General features: G+C 53.1%; 1 protein-coding gene across 4 annotated transcripts in view; it reads right to left on the bottom strand.

Moving 5' to 3' along the window:
• Positions 1 to 951: 951 nt before the first annotated feature.
• CBFA2T2 (CBFA2/RUNX1 partner transcriptional co-repressor 2) overlaps positions 952 to 17946 on the bottom strand; it is a 66615-nt gene continuing 49620 nt past the window's right edge. For 3 of the 4 annotated variants that reach the window (XM_080403770.1, XM_080403772.1, XM_080403771.1), the window contains exons 3-11: positions 14581 to 14822; positions 12496 to 12585; positions 11753 to 11934; positions 10882 to 11135; positions 10117 to 10202; positions 8805 to 9000; positions 6987 to 7055; positions 6444 to 6634; positions 952 to 3818 (exon numbers count right to left, since the gene is read on the bottom strand). In XM_080403770.1, coding sequence (XP_080259896.1) covers positions 3528 to 3818; positions 6444 to 6634; positions 6987 to 7055; positions 8805 to 9000; positions 10117 to 10202; positions 10882 to 11135; positions 11753 to 11934; positions 12496 to 12585; positions 14581 to 14822 — 1601 coding nt within the window. In that variant the 3' untranslated portion in view covers positions 952 to 3527. The remainder of the gene's footprint in view (positions 3819 to 6443; positions 6635 to 6986; positions 7056 to 8804; positions 9001 to 10116; positions 10203 to 10881; positions 11136 to 11752; positions 11935 to 12495; positions 12586 to 14580; positions 14823 to 17946) is intronic. The other variant, XM_080403769.1, reaches the window with a different exon arrangement.

Consider the following 17946-nt stretch of genomic DNA (forward strand, 5'->3'; position numbering starts at 1 on the left):
TTAATATGACTGTTCTTCCCCAGGTGCAGTAATTAAAATGCAGTTAGTCTGTGGTTGAAAGGGTGGTGGCTACAGCTCCAGCCTGCGGACACCGTACAGGCTGTACTGGGTGTCTCTGGCATGGTGTCACCCCCCTGCCCTGGTACTGTGGGGCCACAGTGTGGAGGGACACTGGGTTTGGGGTGCAGGGAGGGTGACCCAGCTGCTGCCAGAAGTGATCTGCAGAGATGGGCTCAGGGAAGCTCCTCAGAGTAGGGGGAATAGCAGCTGCTGATGCCAGCTCAGACCCAGTCCCCATCTAGGACCTACCCTCCCAGCACCCAGTTATTATTGATAACTGCTCAGTTCCCTGGCCAAAGCCACAATTTGCCATGATGGAGCCAGGCCCAGCCGGGGTGGTTGGAGATGGGCACCCACAAAGGGCAGGGCTGCAGCGGGCTCTGCCTCTCCTGAGCCGCCAGCTCGGCTAGCTGCAGGGCACTCCACCAGCCTCCCCGGACTAGCGTGGCGTTTGGCCCCCTTTTGGATTTCTTAATTACTGTTTGCAGCAGCCTGGAGCCTGAAATCCTCAGATTAGGCAAAGGTGTGGGCAATGGCATCCTCACGGGGCTGGGACACACACAGGGCTGGCACCACAAGCCAGCTGGGACAGCACCTTGCAGGCTGTTCTGTGCTCAAATTAAAAAAAAAAAAAAAAAAAAAAGCTTAGAAAAAACATATTTAGACATGAACCCAAAGAAATCCAAAATTACCCAGTATGGGGCTGAATGGCAGCTCTGCCTGCGTTTGCTCCCGGTCTTTGCTCAGGGTTCCCCAGCAGCTTCACCACCACAGGGGTGGCAGTTTTTGTCCCTGCAGCTCCCCTGGCTGAGGCCGCGGCACGACAGCATCCTGCAGGAGCCCCAACAGCAGCCTGAGCACTGCAGAACCTCGGAGGAGGAGGGGAAGCTGTATGATGAATATAGTCTTTTTATTGACTACTTTTGAGTAGAACAAACTAAATACATCTGTATCAGTTTGGGTTCCTTTATACAGTACATTAAATAAGTTATGCACAGGAATGAAGTAACAAATTTCTATTACAGAATTAAATGTCAAAAAAAATAGAAACCTCAACCCAATGTCTTCCCATGTCCAAATTTCATATTTATCATTCCATGTGAGAAAAAAAAAAAGCAATCATTCTAATCATGACTGTTAGTATTTAATTCATTTACATGGGGGTTAATTTTAATACACTGCCATCAAAGTTGCATGAGAATTATGGAAGACAATCTATTTACAAGCAATTTCTTCCAGCCCTGCCTTGCTCTTCACTCTGCACCAGCCCTCGTGGCCGCCGGCCGCCGCTGACCCACAGTGTTAGGTCAGATGCAGCATCACAACCAGCCATTATTTACCTGAGGCTGCTCTGGATTCGTGCTGTCCCCGTGTGGCAGGACAGGAGTGGGGTGTCCTCCTCCATGCTGCCGGCGTGGGCACCACAAACCTTGTTAAGCTTTGCCGAAGTGGCAGGGACAGAGCCGGAGCTTCCCAGGAGCTCGGCGACGGGCGCAGCAGGCAGGGCAGCCCAGGGCCTCCCCCCGTCTCTCCTGGGGTGAACACCTCCAGGCTGGGGGACACCATCCTGTGGCTGCTGCGGGTCAGGGTGGCTGGAGTGCCACCCCCATTCAGGGCTGCCCTAATCCCAGCGGCACAGCACCCTCGTGCTCCCAGGAGCCATGTCCGTGGCAAAGGGCTCTGCTGCAGCCGGCAGCCCCGGCTCCTGGGGGACACAGGGGAGATGCTCCCAACCGCCACTCGAGAGCCATCTTGAACACCAGCCAACTTTGTGGCTTTTTTGCATAATAAAACCTTGCAGACTCGGGCATCGCCCGCCCTAGCCCACGACAGCCGCTTCCAGCTTCCCCTCGGGGACGGCGGTGCTTCAGGGGGTTGCTGGTTTATCCCCAGGCAGCCGGCAGCACCACTGCAAACTCAATGACGATTCATTATATCTCCATTATTCGCCTCCAATTGAAAAAGTGATCAAAAATAATTTGGGAATTACTCGCCTCATTGGGCTCCAGCCCAGCAATCACACAAAATCAGTCGTGGAAACACAGCTTTGCTGAATAGATGTTTTTCTAGAGCCCATTTGCGTGCAGCGTGGGAAATCGGGGCAGCTCTCGGATAGCACATGCCCATCGCTCCCATGGGCTGCGCCTCTGATGACCTCCATGAAGCACCCGAGATGAGCCTGCTGTGCCCTGACACAGGGTTTGCACTGCCCTGGATCCCTCCTTCCACGCCACAGCAGGGACTCTCCAAGCGATAGCTCTTCCCAGGCTGACCACGGCATCCCTGTGGGCCCTCACTCTCCAAGCCTGCATTCTTGGGACAGTCTCTGAAGGCTGGATGAGGCAGCGGTGGCTGCGCATCCCTGTGCATCCCTGCAGGGAGGAGCACAGCTGGCCTTGGAGCAGCACCGCAGGAGCTCCCTGGGGCTGGGGGTAAGAACCGATGTAGGACTGCAAGTCCTCCATTCATTTTAATAGTTTGGCCAACGCATGTTGAGAGAGCAGACTATAAATAACCCATCGCAATCGTGAGGATCGCTGTGGTTAAAAACAATGGCAGTAACTCTCAAACCAACAACTTCCATGCAGTGAAAAAAACCCAAACTCAACACTTCCTGCATAGAAAAACAACACTACCCGGGTGGAAAGGGCAGTAACTGCCCACAACCCATCCAGACTTGCTCTGAACACTTCCCCTCAGCAAAGGTCCCACCCAAGGTAACACGCAACTGTCTGTCCCATCACAAAATAGGATTAAAGCCAGGCCATCCAGAAGCGACTGTCCGTACCTCCCTGGCTCTGACATTTGGTTTAGAGCAGACAAATCCTCTCTGTCCCTGCAATCATCAGCTGCCAACCTGCAGGCAGGAGGAGAGCAGTGGGCTCAGCTTCTGCCGTTGCAGTAGAGGACACGATGCTCCTGCTGGGAGATCAGCTCTGGTCTGTTCACAGCAACAGCCAGCCAGCACGGCCATCTGGGACACCGCTGTCTGGGAGCAAGGGAAAAAAAACTGATGCATATTATAGAAGAAAGGTGGCTGAAGGAGGCGGCGGCTCAGACACCTCAAGAAATGAGCTTGAGCACGTTTGACGCCTGCAGACAGGGCTCCCTGGTCGGGCACCACACGCTCAGCATCTCCTGCGTGTGCTGGCAGCCCTCTCCACCGAGTCCAGGTCCCCCTGAGCGAGTGGCCCAGTGTCCTCCAGGTCCTGAATGATGCTCTGGTACCCCCCTGCAGCAGAGACAGGCACGGAGGGCAGGGCTCACCTGAGTTCTCCACGAGCCACGAGAGAAAAAGGCAGAATGAGATGGCAAAGCCTGAGTGTCGGCACTCCGAGGAGGTGACGCAATGTGTCAAATGTGTCAAGTAATACAAGTTGCTGCAGGGCTTTTTCTTTTCAGCTTAAAAAAAAAAAAAAAACAAAACCAGAGAAACTGATCAAATGGAGTGAACCAAAACTTCCCCTTTAGAGTCCGTTCGTATCTATTGCTGTCACGGATGCTGGGGTGGAGGACCGGGAGGTGGTCGCCGAAGTCTTCTCGAGGGCTGGGCTGGGCACGCCGTCGAGGCTCTTGACGGTAGCAGCTGCCGACCGGCCCGTGGGCAGAGCCAGCGGCTTGCTCTGGCCGTGCAGGCCCTGCCCGCAGATTCGGTGGTGCCTCTCCCAGTCCTTGTGCTGGCAGAAGGAGCCGCAGTACCGGGCAATGTTGCAGCCGCTGCACGTCTCGCTGGCTTTGCGACCACAGTTCCAGCAACTCTGCAAGACCAAAGACACTGCATTTTAAAACGGGTTTAGTTTCCAAGAGCTGCAGGACGGTGCTGACTCAAGAGCTCTGAAGGGGAGGGTTCATCCCCCCTCTGGCCCAGATTTAGTAATATTAAAATGAGTGATCTGTTAATTCCTGCTATTTTCACAGCTCTTTGCCAAGGGTACAAACTCCTACTCCTTTGCTCTGCCCAAAACTGCCTGCCAGACTGCACGGTCACATCCTCTCCCCTAGATCCACCCAAACGCATAGAGGAAACAGCAGGCGAGGACTAAAAATCACGCTGCAGATGCTGCTATTCGGTCTTTTTATTTCCTGTTTTAAGCAGCTCTATTTTAGTATTGCTCCCAGCCAAGTGCTCTCCACAGGGATTACAGCGTGCTGCACAGGCACCATTTGCTTTGCACCCTGCCTAGCTGCACAAGAGGTTGGAGCAGGCTAATTTGGAAAAGAAAAAGCTCATTTGAAAGCTTCCCAGCCAGGTGGAAGCACTGCCAGAGCCTGAGCTTCAATCTGGAAGTGGAGCAAAGCCCCTCTGGCCGCCGGGAGAGGCATCAGCTGGTGGGCTTACAGCGTGCCACCGCTTCCTCACCAGCACGGGGGCAAGGGGCCAGCGCCGGGAGCTGCGGCTGCAGCTGCTCCGAGGAGGGGAGCGGGCGGATTAGCTTTCCTGCAGCTGGACTTGCATGTTAGCAACCCCGTACTGGGGAGGGCAGGTTCAGCTGTGGAAAAGCAGCCTCCGCCGGAGCCTGCCTGCCTCTAGTCCTGCCCGAAGGGGCACCTGGGGCTGGCCACCGCTCCTGCCACCACAAGCAAAAAGCTGACGAAATAGCAAGGCGGGGTGGTGGGAGATGCTGGGCTGTATCAGGACAGCTCTGTTGCAGGGATGGGCAGGAGAATCCCCCCTCCCAGGCTCTGCACCAGAGCCACCAGCTCCTGGTGATGATTTACAGGCTGGCAGCAAAGTGCCAAAGCGAGCTGGCCAGGAGCGGAGACGCTCCAGAACCAGTGCATCATCCCCCCAAGGCTCCTCAGCCTTCCAGAAGCAGGACTCGTGACCAAAAAAACCTCCTAGCGAAGCTTGCGGTAACTCTTGGAAAACCGGGTGACTGTTTTACAGCTGTTTACACTTTGAGCGGTGTTTTTAAACTGTATTTCAAAGGTTACACAGCATGCCAGAACACATGACAGCTTTTCAACATGGCCTTTAGAGAAAGGCTCTGGGGCTTGAATGGGAACGTGCTGGTGGGGGGATGCTCAGCTGCTCCCGAGGTCCTGCACTGCTCCCCGGGATGGCTGGAGGAGAAGGACACTCCTCTGGTATTCCCCTACGGAAAAATCATTGCTTGTCTCATCTCTTCCATGGCTTCCTGAGCAGTTCCACCCACTCCCATCACATGTTTACCAACTGTTGCATTCAACCTTCAGTGATTTAATTGGGAAAGATCAGAGCATCGACACACCTTTCTGTAAGAGCACCTGGTGTTTACACAGCTCCTGCTGTGCACGGGGACCCTGGCACCAGAGATTCCCGAGCCCCCGTCAGCAGGGTGGACTGAAACCCCGCAGCAGAGGGAAATGGACTGGCTGCCCACACGGTCCCAGCGGACATGAACTCCACATTCCCATCAGATTTTTGCTCGGCGGAAACAAAGCCTCTGCTCTTGCATTTGCGCAAAGAAATTGAAACAAGCAAACCACACATGGACGGGACATGGCAGCGCAGGGATCAGACATGAAATTCTCCTTGCCCCGTACAGCTGAGATCTCCGAAGCTTAACAAAAGAGCTTCCAGTTAAGCAACAGTGCAGGTAATTAATAACTGAGGAGTAGAAATAAATTCTCTAAAAGACACCCATCCAGCAGCTATGACAAACTAAGAGTCATCCCTTCTTTGCCAAAGTGAAAAAAGTCTTGTTAGGCTTTACGAGATTTTCTGTAACACAGGGACAGCCACCCCGCACTGACGCTTCCCACCTATCCCTGTAGGAATGGGAGCAGTGCAGCAGGGGACGCGGGGAGCCTGTTTCTGGAGATGAGGTGGCCACACACTGCCCCAGCCCGTGTTTCAGGAGCCAGTGAAACAACAACATCCCAGACAATGTATGTGCACCAGGCTGGTCTGCACTGACACAGGGCGCAGCACAGACCGTCAGGTACACGTAGCTTTACCTGCAGCCTGGCTTCTACCCTGCGCTATTTTAAAGCCCACAAACAGCGCCTCCTGTTTTGCACAGATCAAGTACCCGGCAACAGCAGATTTCTGAGCTAAACGGAGAGCTCAGCCTACTGGTATTCTCTTTCCCTTTGCTTCCACACCTCCCTCAATCCCAAGAAATCCCTGGTCATTACACTGGGTCCAGCTCATGGTGCCCAGCAGGGCCTTCACGTGGCTGTTGTGCACACGCAGGTGCCGCAGATGCCATTTAGGCCAATTCCCCTGCCAGCAAAATCAAAATGGTTCTTTTTGTGCATCCCTTTAGCTATTGATTGGAAAGAGACTTCCAAAAGGTAAAGGGATGGGGGACCTGCAGGCTCCGGGTCACAGCTGGGCAGGGCCTGGAGACTTTGTGAGTCTCTGAAAGACCCCATGTAGGGTGGCCCTGGCACCTTACCTCTGTAGACTCCTCCTGTTCGTTTATCACTAAGAAAGCATCCTCAGTGGCCTGGCGCTTGGCGTCCGCTATAGTCTGCTCCATCCGAGCCCTCTCAGAGGCAATCATCTCAAACGCCTTCTGCTCTGCCTCCGCCACTGCTTTCTGCACCTCCGACATCGCCTGGCGCTTCACCTCGTTCACGGCTTCTTCTGGAAGAAAAAGGCAGCTTCACCCACCCACCCGGGGAGCGGGGCCAGCCCCCTCGAGGCGCCCAGGCGCAGCCCCACGTCCCCTGCAGCTGGCACGCCTGCGGGTCACCGCATCAGCGAATGCTCCTGGGAGCGGCCAGGCCAGGCAGCCCCACGGGATCCCCACTGGCATGGTGCAGGAGGGGCAGAGCCCTTTGGGAGACCCAGGCTGGGGGGTTCGCAGCCAGATGTGCACATCCTGGGGTGTTCCTGCAGCTGGGCTTCTGTTTCTGCAGAGCCAAATCTGCAGCATCTGTGTTTACCTCAACCAAACCAGCAGAATCCCTCGCCGAGGTTACTAGCAAACACTTACCAGCTTTTTTCCATATCTCTTCGGTGACGTAGCCTGTTCCCGACCTGCTGCTGAACTCCCGCAATGAATCTGTTGGAATAAAGGACACAGGGAAAAGCTGGCAAAGCCTTGTCTCACCCAGCTGCTGCTTAAGCACCCGGCGGTACCTCAGTACATCATGGGACAGGGTAGAATTAACCAGCTAAAAACTCAGAGCAGAGGATTCCTACAGTTAAAGCCATTCATCAAACACTCCGATGATAAATTACAACGTTTAATTAGTGCCCTGCATAATTTATGACACCGTATAACCAATTTCCATCTCCTGGTACTCTGTAGCAACCAGCAATGCTTATAAACACATGCCATCAAACATCTGCAGTGTCCAGAGACTCTGAGCACCAATCTATACGACCAGCAGTTTACATTAAACGCAGCACTTTTGCACTCCCAGGGGCAATTCAAAGGCTTGAATTGATGGACAAACTGCCTGCAAGACCTCTTACGGCAGAGACGCATACATTCCCCAGCCCTCACCAGCCCGCAAAGAGCCTACGTGACAGATGGGACAGTCAGGCCAGGACTGAAGCACAGACTGCAGTCACACAGGGAATCTTTTCAGAAGCCTCATCCTGTGTTCTATCTTCATCCCGTTTTTTTTTAAGTTCTCAGTGTAACTTTCTGAAGGGTCAAAATAAAAAGTGATTTGGGTCAGAGGCTGGTGGGAGACCAAAAGCACCCTACGAAGGCAGTGAAGTTGTTTAACCCTGTGGTACACCCGGGGTTGCTTCTTGACACTTAACTGCACTTCCTCGCAACAGCGATGGAGCCTGAAAATTAGCCCTACGTCCCACGGGGGGAGAAAACATCAACAACATTTCCCATTTCTAAAAAAAACCCCAACTTTAAATTGTGTCACCTTTAACAACATGAGGCTGTAAGGGTATTAGTCATGCTATATTTAAATACAGAAGGGCTAAAGGCTGGCTGGGCTCCTCAGGTCATCACACCCCCAGCTGCCGCGCGGGATCGTGGCACGCTGCTCTGCAGGGACGGCTGCAGCCACGGGCACTTGGCTCCCTTGCAGGAGGGTTCACATTTTAGTTTGTGTACAAGAAAGTGGAATATATACCAAACTGAGATTTTTAGTTTGGCACTTATTCTTGTTGTTAGAAAACATAATTTTTATTATCACATGATTAGGATTTTATTTCAGCCTATCTGGACGGAAATTAGAATTATATCCGAATGAATAAAATCAGCATTCTAGATTTGGGTTGTTTTGTATAGGGTCAAATCCTTACATACTGGAGGGGAAAAATACTCAGCTTTAATAAAGTAAGTTGACTCATGACACAAAACCAGAATTAACAACTCAGGTAGTAGGTCTCACACTTACAGCAGTCTTTGGTATTTTTAGAATTAGTAGACCTTGACATTTAAAATCCTCCTGTAGGCAAGACAGACTGGAAGGGGAAGAGGGGTGGAACCAACCACATCTCCTGCCTTTTCACCCCGGGGTTTCTCAGCTTTGGGTGAGCTCGGCTCGGTGTGGTCAGCAAGCCTGGCTCAGTGACAAGGAAGATGCTCTTTTCCCGGCACCAGCAGAAGCTGCCTTCGGAGGTCAGCAAACGCTGCTTCTCGGAGCTCACCCAGGAGCTTCCACCCTCCCATGACTTGAATCTCTTCAAAGCTTTGAGAACAGTTACGCATTGCTTAAGTATTTAATTTATATTATAATTTGAATACATTATCATCACTTTACGCCTAATATAGCTTTGCCATAATTAGACACCTACTTAAAAAGGTCCTGGCACAGCACACCCACCCCTCGCTTACCGCTGCCGATGGAGTCGGAGCTGCTGGGGCTGTGCTGCCGGGAGATGAGCTCGCTGCCCGCCTTGCGCGGCTCGGCCGTCTCGCTGCATCGCCTCTTCCAGTAGTTGAGCTCTTCCCGATCGGCCTCCTGACAGCGCCGCAGCACGGCCATCGAGCGCCGCGTCTTCTCCACCATCTCCATGATGCAGTTCAGTGCCTGCAGGGAGCAACAAGGTTTCAGTCTTGCTCACGAGGTCATCTCCTGAATTTCTTGTTGGAGGCACCGTCCCAGGAAGGTGAACCATGAGGTTGTTTCACAGGAACCGGCTCTGAGAGCGGTATTTTGGACGATGCAGGAGTCCAACAGGTGGGTAAGACTGGTCCCGTCCCTGCACACACAGCAGCGATACTGGGCAGGGACGCAGCACTAGGAGGGAAGGAGGTGGTCACACCTGCACCGTAAAGCCTTGGTCACCACAGCAGGTGGCTAAACACCTTCAGGCCACGCTCCTAAAGGTGGAGGGGAAAACTCCACCACTTCCCTTTGGAAACAGGGTGTCCACGCAAGGGCTGGCTGTGATCCTGGTGCCAGCCCTCCGCAGCCACATCCCAACTCACAAATGTTCATCTACGGGGCCTCTACTCTGCCACTCCTCCTCCAAAAAAACCCCTCCATCAGCTTTAAAGCATAAGCAGGCATGAGGTCTCTCTGCATTTATGATCGAAGCTGAACTTCAATCCCATCTCTTTGGGGGAAATGCTCCAGTGAAGTGCTTGGATGAGCAGCCTTGCTCAGAGGAGAAAGGCTGACTGCAGAAAGCCTGCCAGAAGTACCAAGTCTGGCTGCTGGTGCCTAGCTGAGGCCCATAAAAGGCCAGCACCTCAGGAAAAAGTCTTAAAAAAAAAAAAAAAAGGATGGGTTTACTTATTTTGTAAGCTCTGTATTCTTACTGCACAGAGCCTGCCTGCACACTTGTCAGTGCTTGCCAGGGCTGCGGCAGAAAAGACCTGGGTGGGGACAAGGCTGGCTTTGGCTGCTCAGCCAGCCAGGGCAGCACGCGGCCGCGCTCCGCAGGGAAGCTCCCCAGCCCCAGCCTCTTTGTCCAGAGTGATTTTGGTTTCCACTGACCATGGTCAGAGAAAACCTGCCAGGAAAGTGCTACTACTCCTATCTGCCCTCCCCGTCATCCACCTTCTTATGGTGGGTTGCTCCTCTACAGGCCACTATGAAAGCCTGGAGAGGGTAACACCACCACAAGAATCACAAATTGGGCCAGGTGGAACACTGGGTTGCTGCGTCCCAGAGCTTCCCACACCTTCTGCCGTTCCTTACATGATCAAGATGCTTCCACTCGTCAGCCCACTCCCTCTCCGTTAAGCGGTGGTCCACCAGCTCGTCCTGGTATCCCCCATTCAAACCTGCAACAAACCACAGCCAGAAGCGTGATTCGATGGAGTGAGTGCTGTCAGTGCCGGGGAGGGAAGGTGGCCCCAAAGCGGTAACAAAAAGCTGTCAATCCAGTCACATATAGCTGGGATTTTAAAACACATCTCGAGGAGGTGACTGTACAGGAGCAATTCCAAGCCAGTGTTTTTATCCTTGGCTGTGTCACTGTCTTGGAAGTGCTACAACCCACCCACAGGTCTGGATCTGACCTGCCTGGGGAGCTGGCTCCCTTATAAGCCCACAGGAGCTCAGAGCTTGTGATTCAGGCTGCCCTGCTGGAAACCGAGCATGCACCTCCTACACACCCCTGGGGAGAAACAGGGCAGAGGGTCAGGCTTTGCTCCCCTGCTTTAGTGATCTCAGAGAAGTCACACTCTATTCCCCCGCTCTCCGTCCTTGCCTGCTGGGCTGGCTACGCTCAAGGTCCTTCCTCCTCATCCTCAGTGGCTCCAGCCTTTACACATACACAGGGAAATACGAACTCTCAATCTTCCCATTTTTGTTTCCTCTGAATTCCCTGCAAAAACGCCGCTGAGGATGTGCCCAGCATTACACAGCTTTGGGCGCGAGTGGCCACGCAGGTACCGATGCCAAAGCTCAACCACTGGACCCCACAGCTCCTACAACTAAGAGCCCTCCAGGCTTTCTCACCAAGACCACTATGTCTGTCCCGAATCTCTCTGTGCTCCAACATCTTGCTGGGGTCCCTGTAGAGGTGGGACGTGGCAATATCTTCCAAGGTGTAGTGCTGGAGGGGTGGCGGCGTGGGGTGGAACTGCCCCCCGGGGTTCATCAGGGGGATGGTCAGGGCAGGGCTGTGCCGGGGCGCAGGGCTGATGGTGCACACCCTCTTGGCTGGAGGCTCTGTTGGCAGCGGCTCCCTCTCAAAGCTGCTGTCCTCCCTTCTGCAACCGCATCGGCAGAGAGAGGTAATCGTTAGCACTGCATAAACGTACTTGGAAAGGGAAAGATGCAGATTCCAAATCAGCAGAGTTTGGGCAGTGATGATTTTACTGGGGGATAAAGGCAGGGAGCTAAACTAAACGTGCTCGACTTGTGAACAAATCCACAAAATGACCCCGTCAAAGAAAAAGTTCAAGATGCTCAAGTGTTGTGATTCATCTTTCTGAGCATGACCAAATAAAATTTCACAGTTTTTATAAAACTTGAGGCATGCTCCACATAATTACGTAACAACAAATAACTTTGAATAAAAACTAGTGAAAATGAACCGCATCCTTCCCAGCCCTGGCGGTGCCTCCGCTTGCCACCCGGGGAGGCGGAGAACCATTCAGCTCTCCAGCCCAGGCTTTTCAGTGCAACCCAACAAGTCCCTCCAGGACAGAACCTGCCTGAAGGAGGGACCCAGCCTGAGCTGGCAGCGCAGGACGAGCAACCATCGGTGTCTTATTAACAGCCAGAATAGTAGTTGGGAGCGACAAGACCCTACAGTTTAGCCCCAGATGCTGAAACACAAGTCACAACTTCAAGAACTTGGCAGAGTGACGAAAGCTGGTTTTACCTGTCCGGACTGTGCCTCTTCCCATTCCCGTTCACCTCAATCAGCAGCTCGGAGGAGTCAGCGGGGGATGTGGTGTTGGTGTTCAGCAGGATGTGCTCGTGCTGCGCCAGGTACTGGGAGGGCGTCTGCTTGGCAGCCCGGGCGCAGTGCAGCAGCTCCCTCTGCAGCAGCGGGAGGTTGGCCTGGAAAACAAGCGTGGGGCTGGTTTCCAGCCGGTTGTAGAAGGTTTGCTCTGCATGCATAATACCTCGGAGCAGTAACACCTAGAGCCTGGCCCCCTGCTCAGGATCCTCCAGCTCCTGGTGTCCGCACTGTCAGATTTACCTTATTTTCTCAAGAGCTGAGGGTGGCCTGATGTCAACGCACCCAGAACCTAAGTACCATGGGAAGCACCCTGCGCCTCCAGCATCCAACCACTCCAGACATGCTCCAGATGCCAACACTTCAAATAGTCTAGATCTGAACATTTGCAAATAAGATTACAGGATCAGAAGCTGCCGAATGGAGCTTGGTTTGGGTCCTTTATCCCTTACACCCAAGAAGACATATGTGGCACTTATTAGAACGTTAAGTTTTCTGCAAGCCAATCCCACAAGGCCACCGCTACGGTCTGTGCAGTCTGTCTTGGACTTCAACAAATTTGCTGTGGTGATTGAAACAAGAGCTTTCCCAGCAACGACACGCTGCCAAGCGGCACAGACCGGCACACGGAGTGTCGGCAAACCCCACCAGCTCCCTGTCACCTTCAGAAAGGGGATCACAAATGGCCGGAGGGGGAAGTTTGTTGCCTCTTGCAGCTTGCAGTGAAATTCCTCGATTGTCACCGTTGAGTTCTGAGAAAAGAAATTAAGAAATGTAATGACAATTTGTTCTTATTTTTAGACACATGGGAAACGGCTCCAAATGAACAGAACTGGAAGAGCGACTGCATCTGCCACTACAGGACTGACAATGTTTTCATCAGATCCTGCCTAACGCAGCCAAAAAGACTTGAGGCCAGCGGAGTAGAAATGCTGCACTAAGCAAGGGGCGAACGCTGTGCACAGCCGGGCGCTGCCTGGCCCAGCATCCTCCCAGCTCTGGGGCCAGAAGGCAGAGACTGGCTCTGGGAGGCAGTGGGACCCAGCTGGCATCTCCTGCACGCTGGCCAGGTGGCCTGGGGCAGGCTGCGGGGAGCTAGGCAGCGATTTCAGCTGCTCAGAGTTGTACACCTTCCTCTCCTCCTTCCTCCCTTTCAGCTCATCTTGTTTATCCTATCTGCTATCGACGAAGCCTCCACCAGCCTGCTGCTCACCCCACCAGCGCAGTCCTCCCTGGCCCAAGCCTGCATCCCCTGTGGCTGTCCAGGCTGGGTGCTCCTGGGACAAGCAGCATTTGATAACCTGCACACAAAGCTCGTCCCTGCAGCAATTAGCACAATCAGCTAAAAAAAACTAGAGAGAGAATGACAGTCAGAGGAACCCGGACAGCTTATCATTTCCGTTCCAAAAGGGTAAGATAAGGCACTTCCCTACACCCATGGAAATATATATGTGCCTGCCTTCCTCAGCAGCAGCAGCATTTTGCATCCAGTGCTCCAGCGCTGTGAAAGCCCCGGAGGCCCCGGAGAGACTTGGGTTTGCTCTGCTGCCCACGCCAACCTTGGAAGCAGAAATACTCCGGGCTGCTGCAGTCTCACTGCCTTCACTGCATGCTGAGCCTCACAAGAAACACACCAAAGAGCAGAGATCAGCTGGGGAGCAACGTTGGGCAGCACACAGGACTGCAGCTGGCCAGGCAGCATGCTGCTGTGCTCCAGGATCGCAGTCCAAGGTCTGGCCTTTCACAGCATTTCTACCAGTTTGTATACCTGCACATATGAGATACAATTCCACAGCGAGACCTATTCATTTGTTTTTTGAAGAGTGTTTTCAGCTGCCCATAGCTGCCAAAGAGCATGAGGGCATGCGTGCACTGCCAACAACCCCAGCTCTTGCAAATCCGAGTGTGGGAATGCAGAAGATGCCTAACAGTTATTTACCAAGCCCTTTCCCATGGCCACACCTTCAGACTGTCACAGGCATGAATATGACTGAAGAATCATTGCTTTTGGTAACGCAAATATGCAATCACGCAAAGCAGCAGCAGCACACCAGAAGCCCAGGCCTCTTATTTTGCAACAGCAGCCTTCCCATCCTCCACAGACCCTGGCAATAGTTAACTTCGCTGTGCCAGTGGGCTTGTTTTAAGATATACAGGAGCAGCCCATAAAGAGGAAAAAATCCCATTAAATACATCACTGCATATCAATAAATTAAATCTTTGGAGTGTCATGATAGCCTATACACACTCAAGAGCAGAGAAGGACTACCAGCTTTCCCGAGCGAGTCCCTGCTAGCAACAGGACCCTGCTTTTTTCCATTCCATCTGGCTGCCTTGCTGAGCAAAGCAGCCTTGAGTTTGAGCACACTGAAGTCAGGACAGTGCTAACGAAGCGGTGGCTGGAACTGCCATTTTTTTGTATGGAAGCAGATCAGAGTTAAACCAATCTGTGGCTGGGGTCAGGCAATCGTGAATCTGCACAAGCAAGAAAACACTTGCCTAGTGCAAAACTACGGGCTCCTCTGAAATCCACCAAAGATTAAAAAAAAAAAAAAAAAACCACCCAAGAAGTCAGCAAGTTTACCAGAAAGCACAGACATTACAGGGTCTTGCTCAGTCAACAGCTCTGCTAGCAGAGACACAAACACACAGTATTGTGTAATGTGGAGCCGTGCTGGCTGCCAGGATCCCAGCGCCAAAGCCGTCTGGGAAAAGCAAGGTGGCCCGAGCCGGCACGTGGGACTTACCACTAATGCCAGGACAAGGGTCCGGACCTTCTCCCCGATCTCCGGCGAAATGTCGTTTCCAAACTGCTGCAGGGTGGTGAGGAACCGCTTCAGCTTGCTGAGCTGCCGGGCACCACACGTGGCAGGGAGCTGCTGGTTTGTCAGCGAGGAGGAGGAGGAGGAGGAAGGACCGTTGCTAAACCTCTGGGGGGGGGACGGTGCCCCGTTCAGCGTCGGAGGGGAATGGTTTATTCCATTGGGCACTGCAAATGGGAGATAGAAGCGATACTGAGCATCAGATGGGCACCTCCCTGTGGTCTAATATTTAACAGGATCCATATCCTACCCAAGAGCCTGCTGCTGATGGGTAACTGGGCACAAACCAGAACAGGGGCTATGGCCAGAGCAGAACCCCATGCCATGACGGAGGGCACCTAGTGACGGAGCCAGTCACCGGCAAGGTGTGCGCCTTCTCCTCAACCTTCCCCCGAGCTAGGGTGCCCTGCAGCCCCCGGCCCCCCGGCCCGTGAGAGCCACGTGCCTAGCCAAGGCATCCACAGGAGCTCTCCTCGGGTGTGATTTACACCACGGACAGTGCCCTCCCTAGCATTTCTCCCCTCTGCTCAGCAAGCTGCGTGTCCAGGGCCATCAAACACCAACGGAATCAGGGCTCAGCAGAGCAGGCACACCTCCACTCGTGTCTGAGGCACCCTGGGGGGACATGGGGACAGGCTGCACAAAGCCACCACTTGCAGCAGACCAAGCTGTGATACGCTCAGCCCAAGGAATTAAATGGGCTTTAGTTCAAAGTTTACAACCCTCGGCAAGAACTACCGATCCCAGCCTCCTGCGCCAGGCAGAAAATGACACCAGACCATCCAATGATCCCTCCCAGCCCCATCATTTACAAGTGTCACCAGTGCTCATTACAGCTGGGGTCCCACCAGCAGGTACTGCAGCTCAGGTGCCTCCACCTCACCCCGAGGAGCACCCACAGCACCCTGCCCCGCAGCACCTGCGGGGAGTCACAGGGAGTTTTGCAAACACAGCTGCTTTTTCCAACCTGGTCCCATCTGCAACTCTGCCTCCTGTGAGCAGCGAGCATGTCGAAATGGACTGAAGGACTGGAAGTCCGGGAACTCAGCAAGGGATTAGAATAAATTGTTGACAACCCTGTACTGCCATTGTGCAACCCAGAGCCCTGTCTGAAGAGCAGCTGGGGCCCCAACTCAGTATAAACGCAGAATTTTAGAGGTGAAAAGTACATCATCATAAATATAGTTTTAGCTGATCCACTGGGTTATCCTTAAAAGCCCAGACCTGAATCCCTTACAGACACATGTGATGAAGAGAAGGCCACAAGCTATAAAAAAACATTTCAAATAACAGCATCCAGAGGAGAAGCACTGAAGCCACCCTGCAGAACTGTCCCTTGCGAACCAGGCAGGGGGAGGTGCGTGCTGTGATGGAGCAGCAACTGGCAAAAAAAAAAAAAAAAGACGCCCAAATTTCTGCTGCAGCTTTGCGAGGATCATACCAATCCCCACAACCTCAGTGAGGGTTTTTCAGAGAAAGCAACAGGACGTACTTGAACAGTTAAACCACTCCGGGGCATGCCAGGGTTGGAGGCTGGAAAGGCTCCATGCACCTGGACCTGCGCGGTGAGCACGGGAGGGAACCTGAGAAGATTAACTAGAGTCAGTTGAGATGCAAGGGAAAGATAAGGCTGAAGGGACCACCAAAGGTGGTTCCTGCTAACCAAGGGGTGACAAGCTCTTTGGGGGCAGGACAAAGATGTGTCCTTTTGTAGACAGACAGATGATGAAGTGAAGATGAAGGCCAGGACCGAGAGGATGGAGGTGTAAAGGCAAAGTGAGCTCATGCCTTCTGTAACGGAGCAATGCAACCTGAAAAACTCCTGTCTGCACTGGCTTCCCCAAAGCAGCAAAGGAACAGAGATGTCCTGCAGAGATGGCATGTGCTCGCAGGGTTAGCTACCATGAGTACCAGCAGATGCAGAGCTATGTGAAAGGCAAGGCTTCTGGCAATTATTCATAAAGAGCATTTATTTCACAAAAACAGTGTTATAAGTAGGGGGAAAAGCCACCCAGAGAAGCTCCTCTCAAAGAGCACCTCTGTGCTCTCCGGCAGCCATGACCAGGGCACCTTTACTCCCTTTCCTATTTTGCTTCCTCTTATTCTTTCAAATGAAAGACTCGGGAGAGCAACGGGCTCTATTTATACCCCAGGAGAAGTAGGGGCTGTGTGACCCATGCTGGGGCAGGGGGCTGCAGGGTCCCTCGGGAGAGGCTGCCGCAGATGGGAGCAGCGGACGCTGATGGACTCGGGCGATGCCACGGAAGCAGAGTGAGCTGGGTCGGGGCGGGGCGGCCGTTAGACGCAGCCCCCGTAACCACTCTGCGTTTTCAGGCTCACCTTGCCTGACCCTCCTGCAAACGGTGCTACCGCAGGGCAGCTGGCGGTTATCTGATCCTGCGCATCGCCAGGATCTGCTCCACCACAGACCACAGAGCCGGGCTGGGACCTCTGTTTCCAGGTGAGAAGACAGAAGCAAGGTGGCACACTGAGATCGGTGGGATTACTGGTCTGTGGAGAGGAGGATGCTAAATTCCTGGGAACACAGAAGTCGTCATCTAGGGCTACTCTGTTAAATTCTGCCTTCGGTCCTCAATAGTCGATGGCTTTCACTGCATCCCCAACTTTGTTAGCAATCCACAGGTGGGCACGGCCTTCCTCCGACATGCTCCTCCTCACCTGCCCAAGCCACAGGCTTCGCAGGGCAGGACACACACCTGCTGACTCTGACCAAGACCTCTGGTGCCACTAAGCAGTAAAAAAGCAAGGATGAACTTCACCATAGGTTCTCATCTATCTTGGGAAGAGGCAATTAAGCCATCTGCAATCAGCAGATTCAGGCTCCTTGGCCCTTAACAATGTGCCAAGCAACCTCATCGGAAAATTAATTTCTGTCACTTTGCTAATGGTCTTTTTCTGCCTGAGCAAAAGGAGAGCCATTAAAAACCCCTCAGCGCATAAAGATGGGGACAGCATGTCTGGCGGGATAACCCAGTGATTAGTGCTATTGCCAGCATCACACAATACATTAATGTGTGTCCTGAAAGAGGCTGGGTTGCAAATCTCTGAAATCCACTGCCAGTGTGAAACTGTGAGATATCCCAGACACCGTCATGGACAGCAAAGCAATGCAGAACCAGCTAGGGAGACGCTCAGTGCAGGAGGAAAGGGGTGAGGAGTGCCTGGAAAATACGTATGTGCCATGTGCTGGGGTCAGATAACTCCATGCCCGACAAAGTAAAGTAGCTTTGCTACAGAATGTTTCTTAAAGGACATTAAATGGCTTAAGTG

This window comes from Falco punctatus, assembly GCF_963210335.1.
Source record: "Falco punctatus genome assembly, chromosome: 10".
In the NCBI taxonomy this organism is placed as follows: Eukaryota; Metazoa; Chordata; class Aves; order Falconiformes; family Falconidae; genus Falco; species Falco punctatus.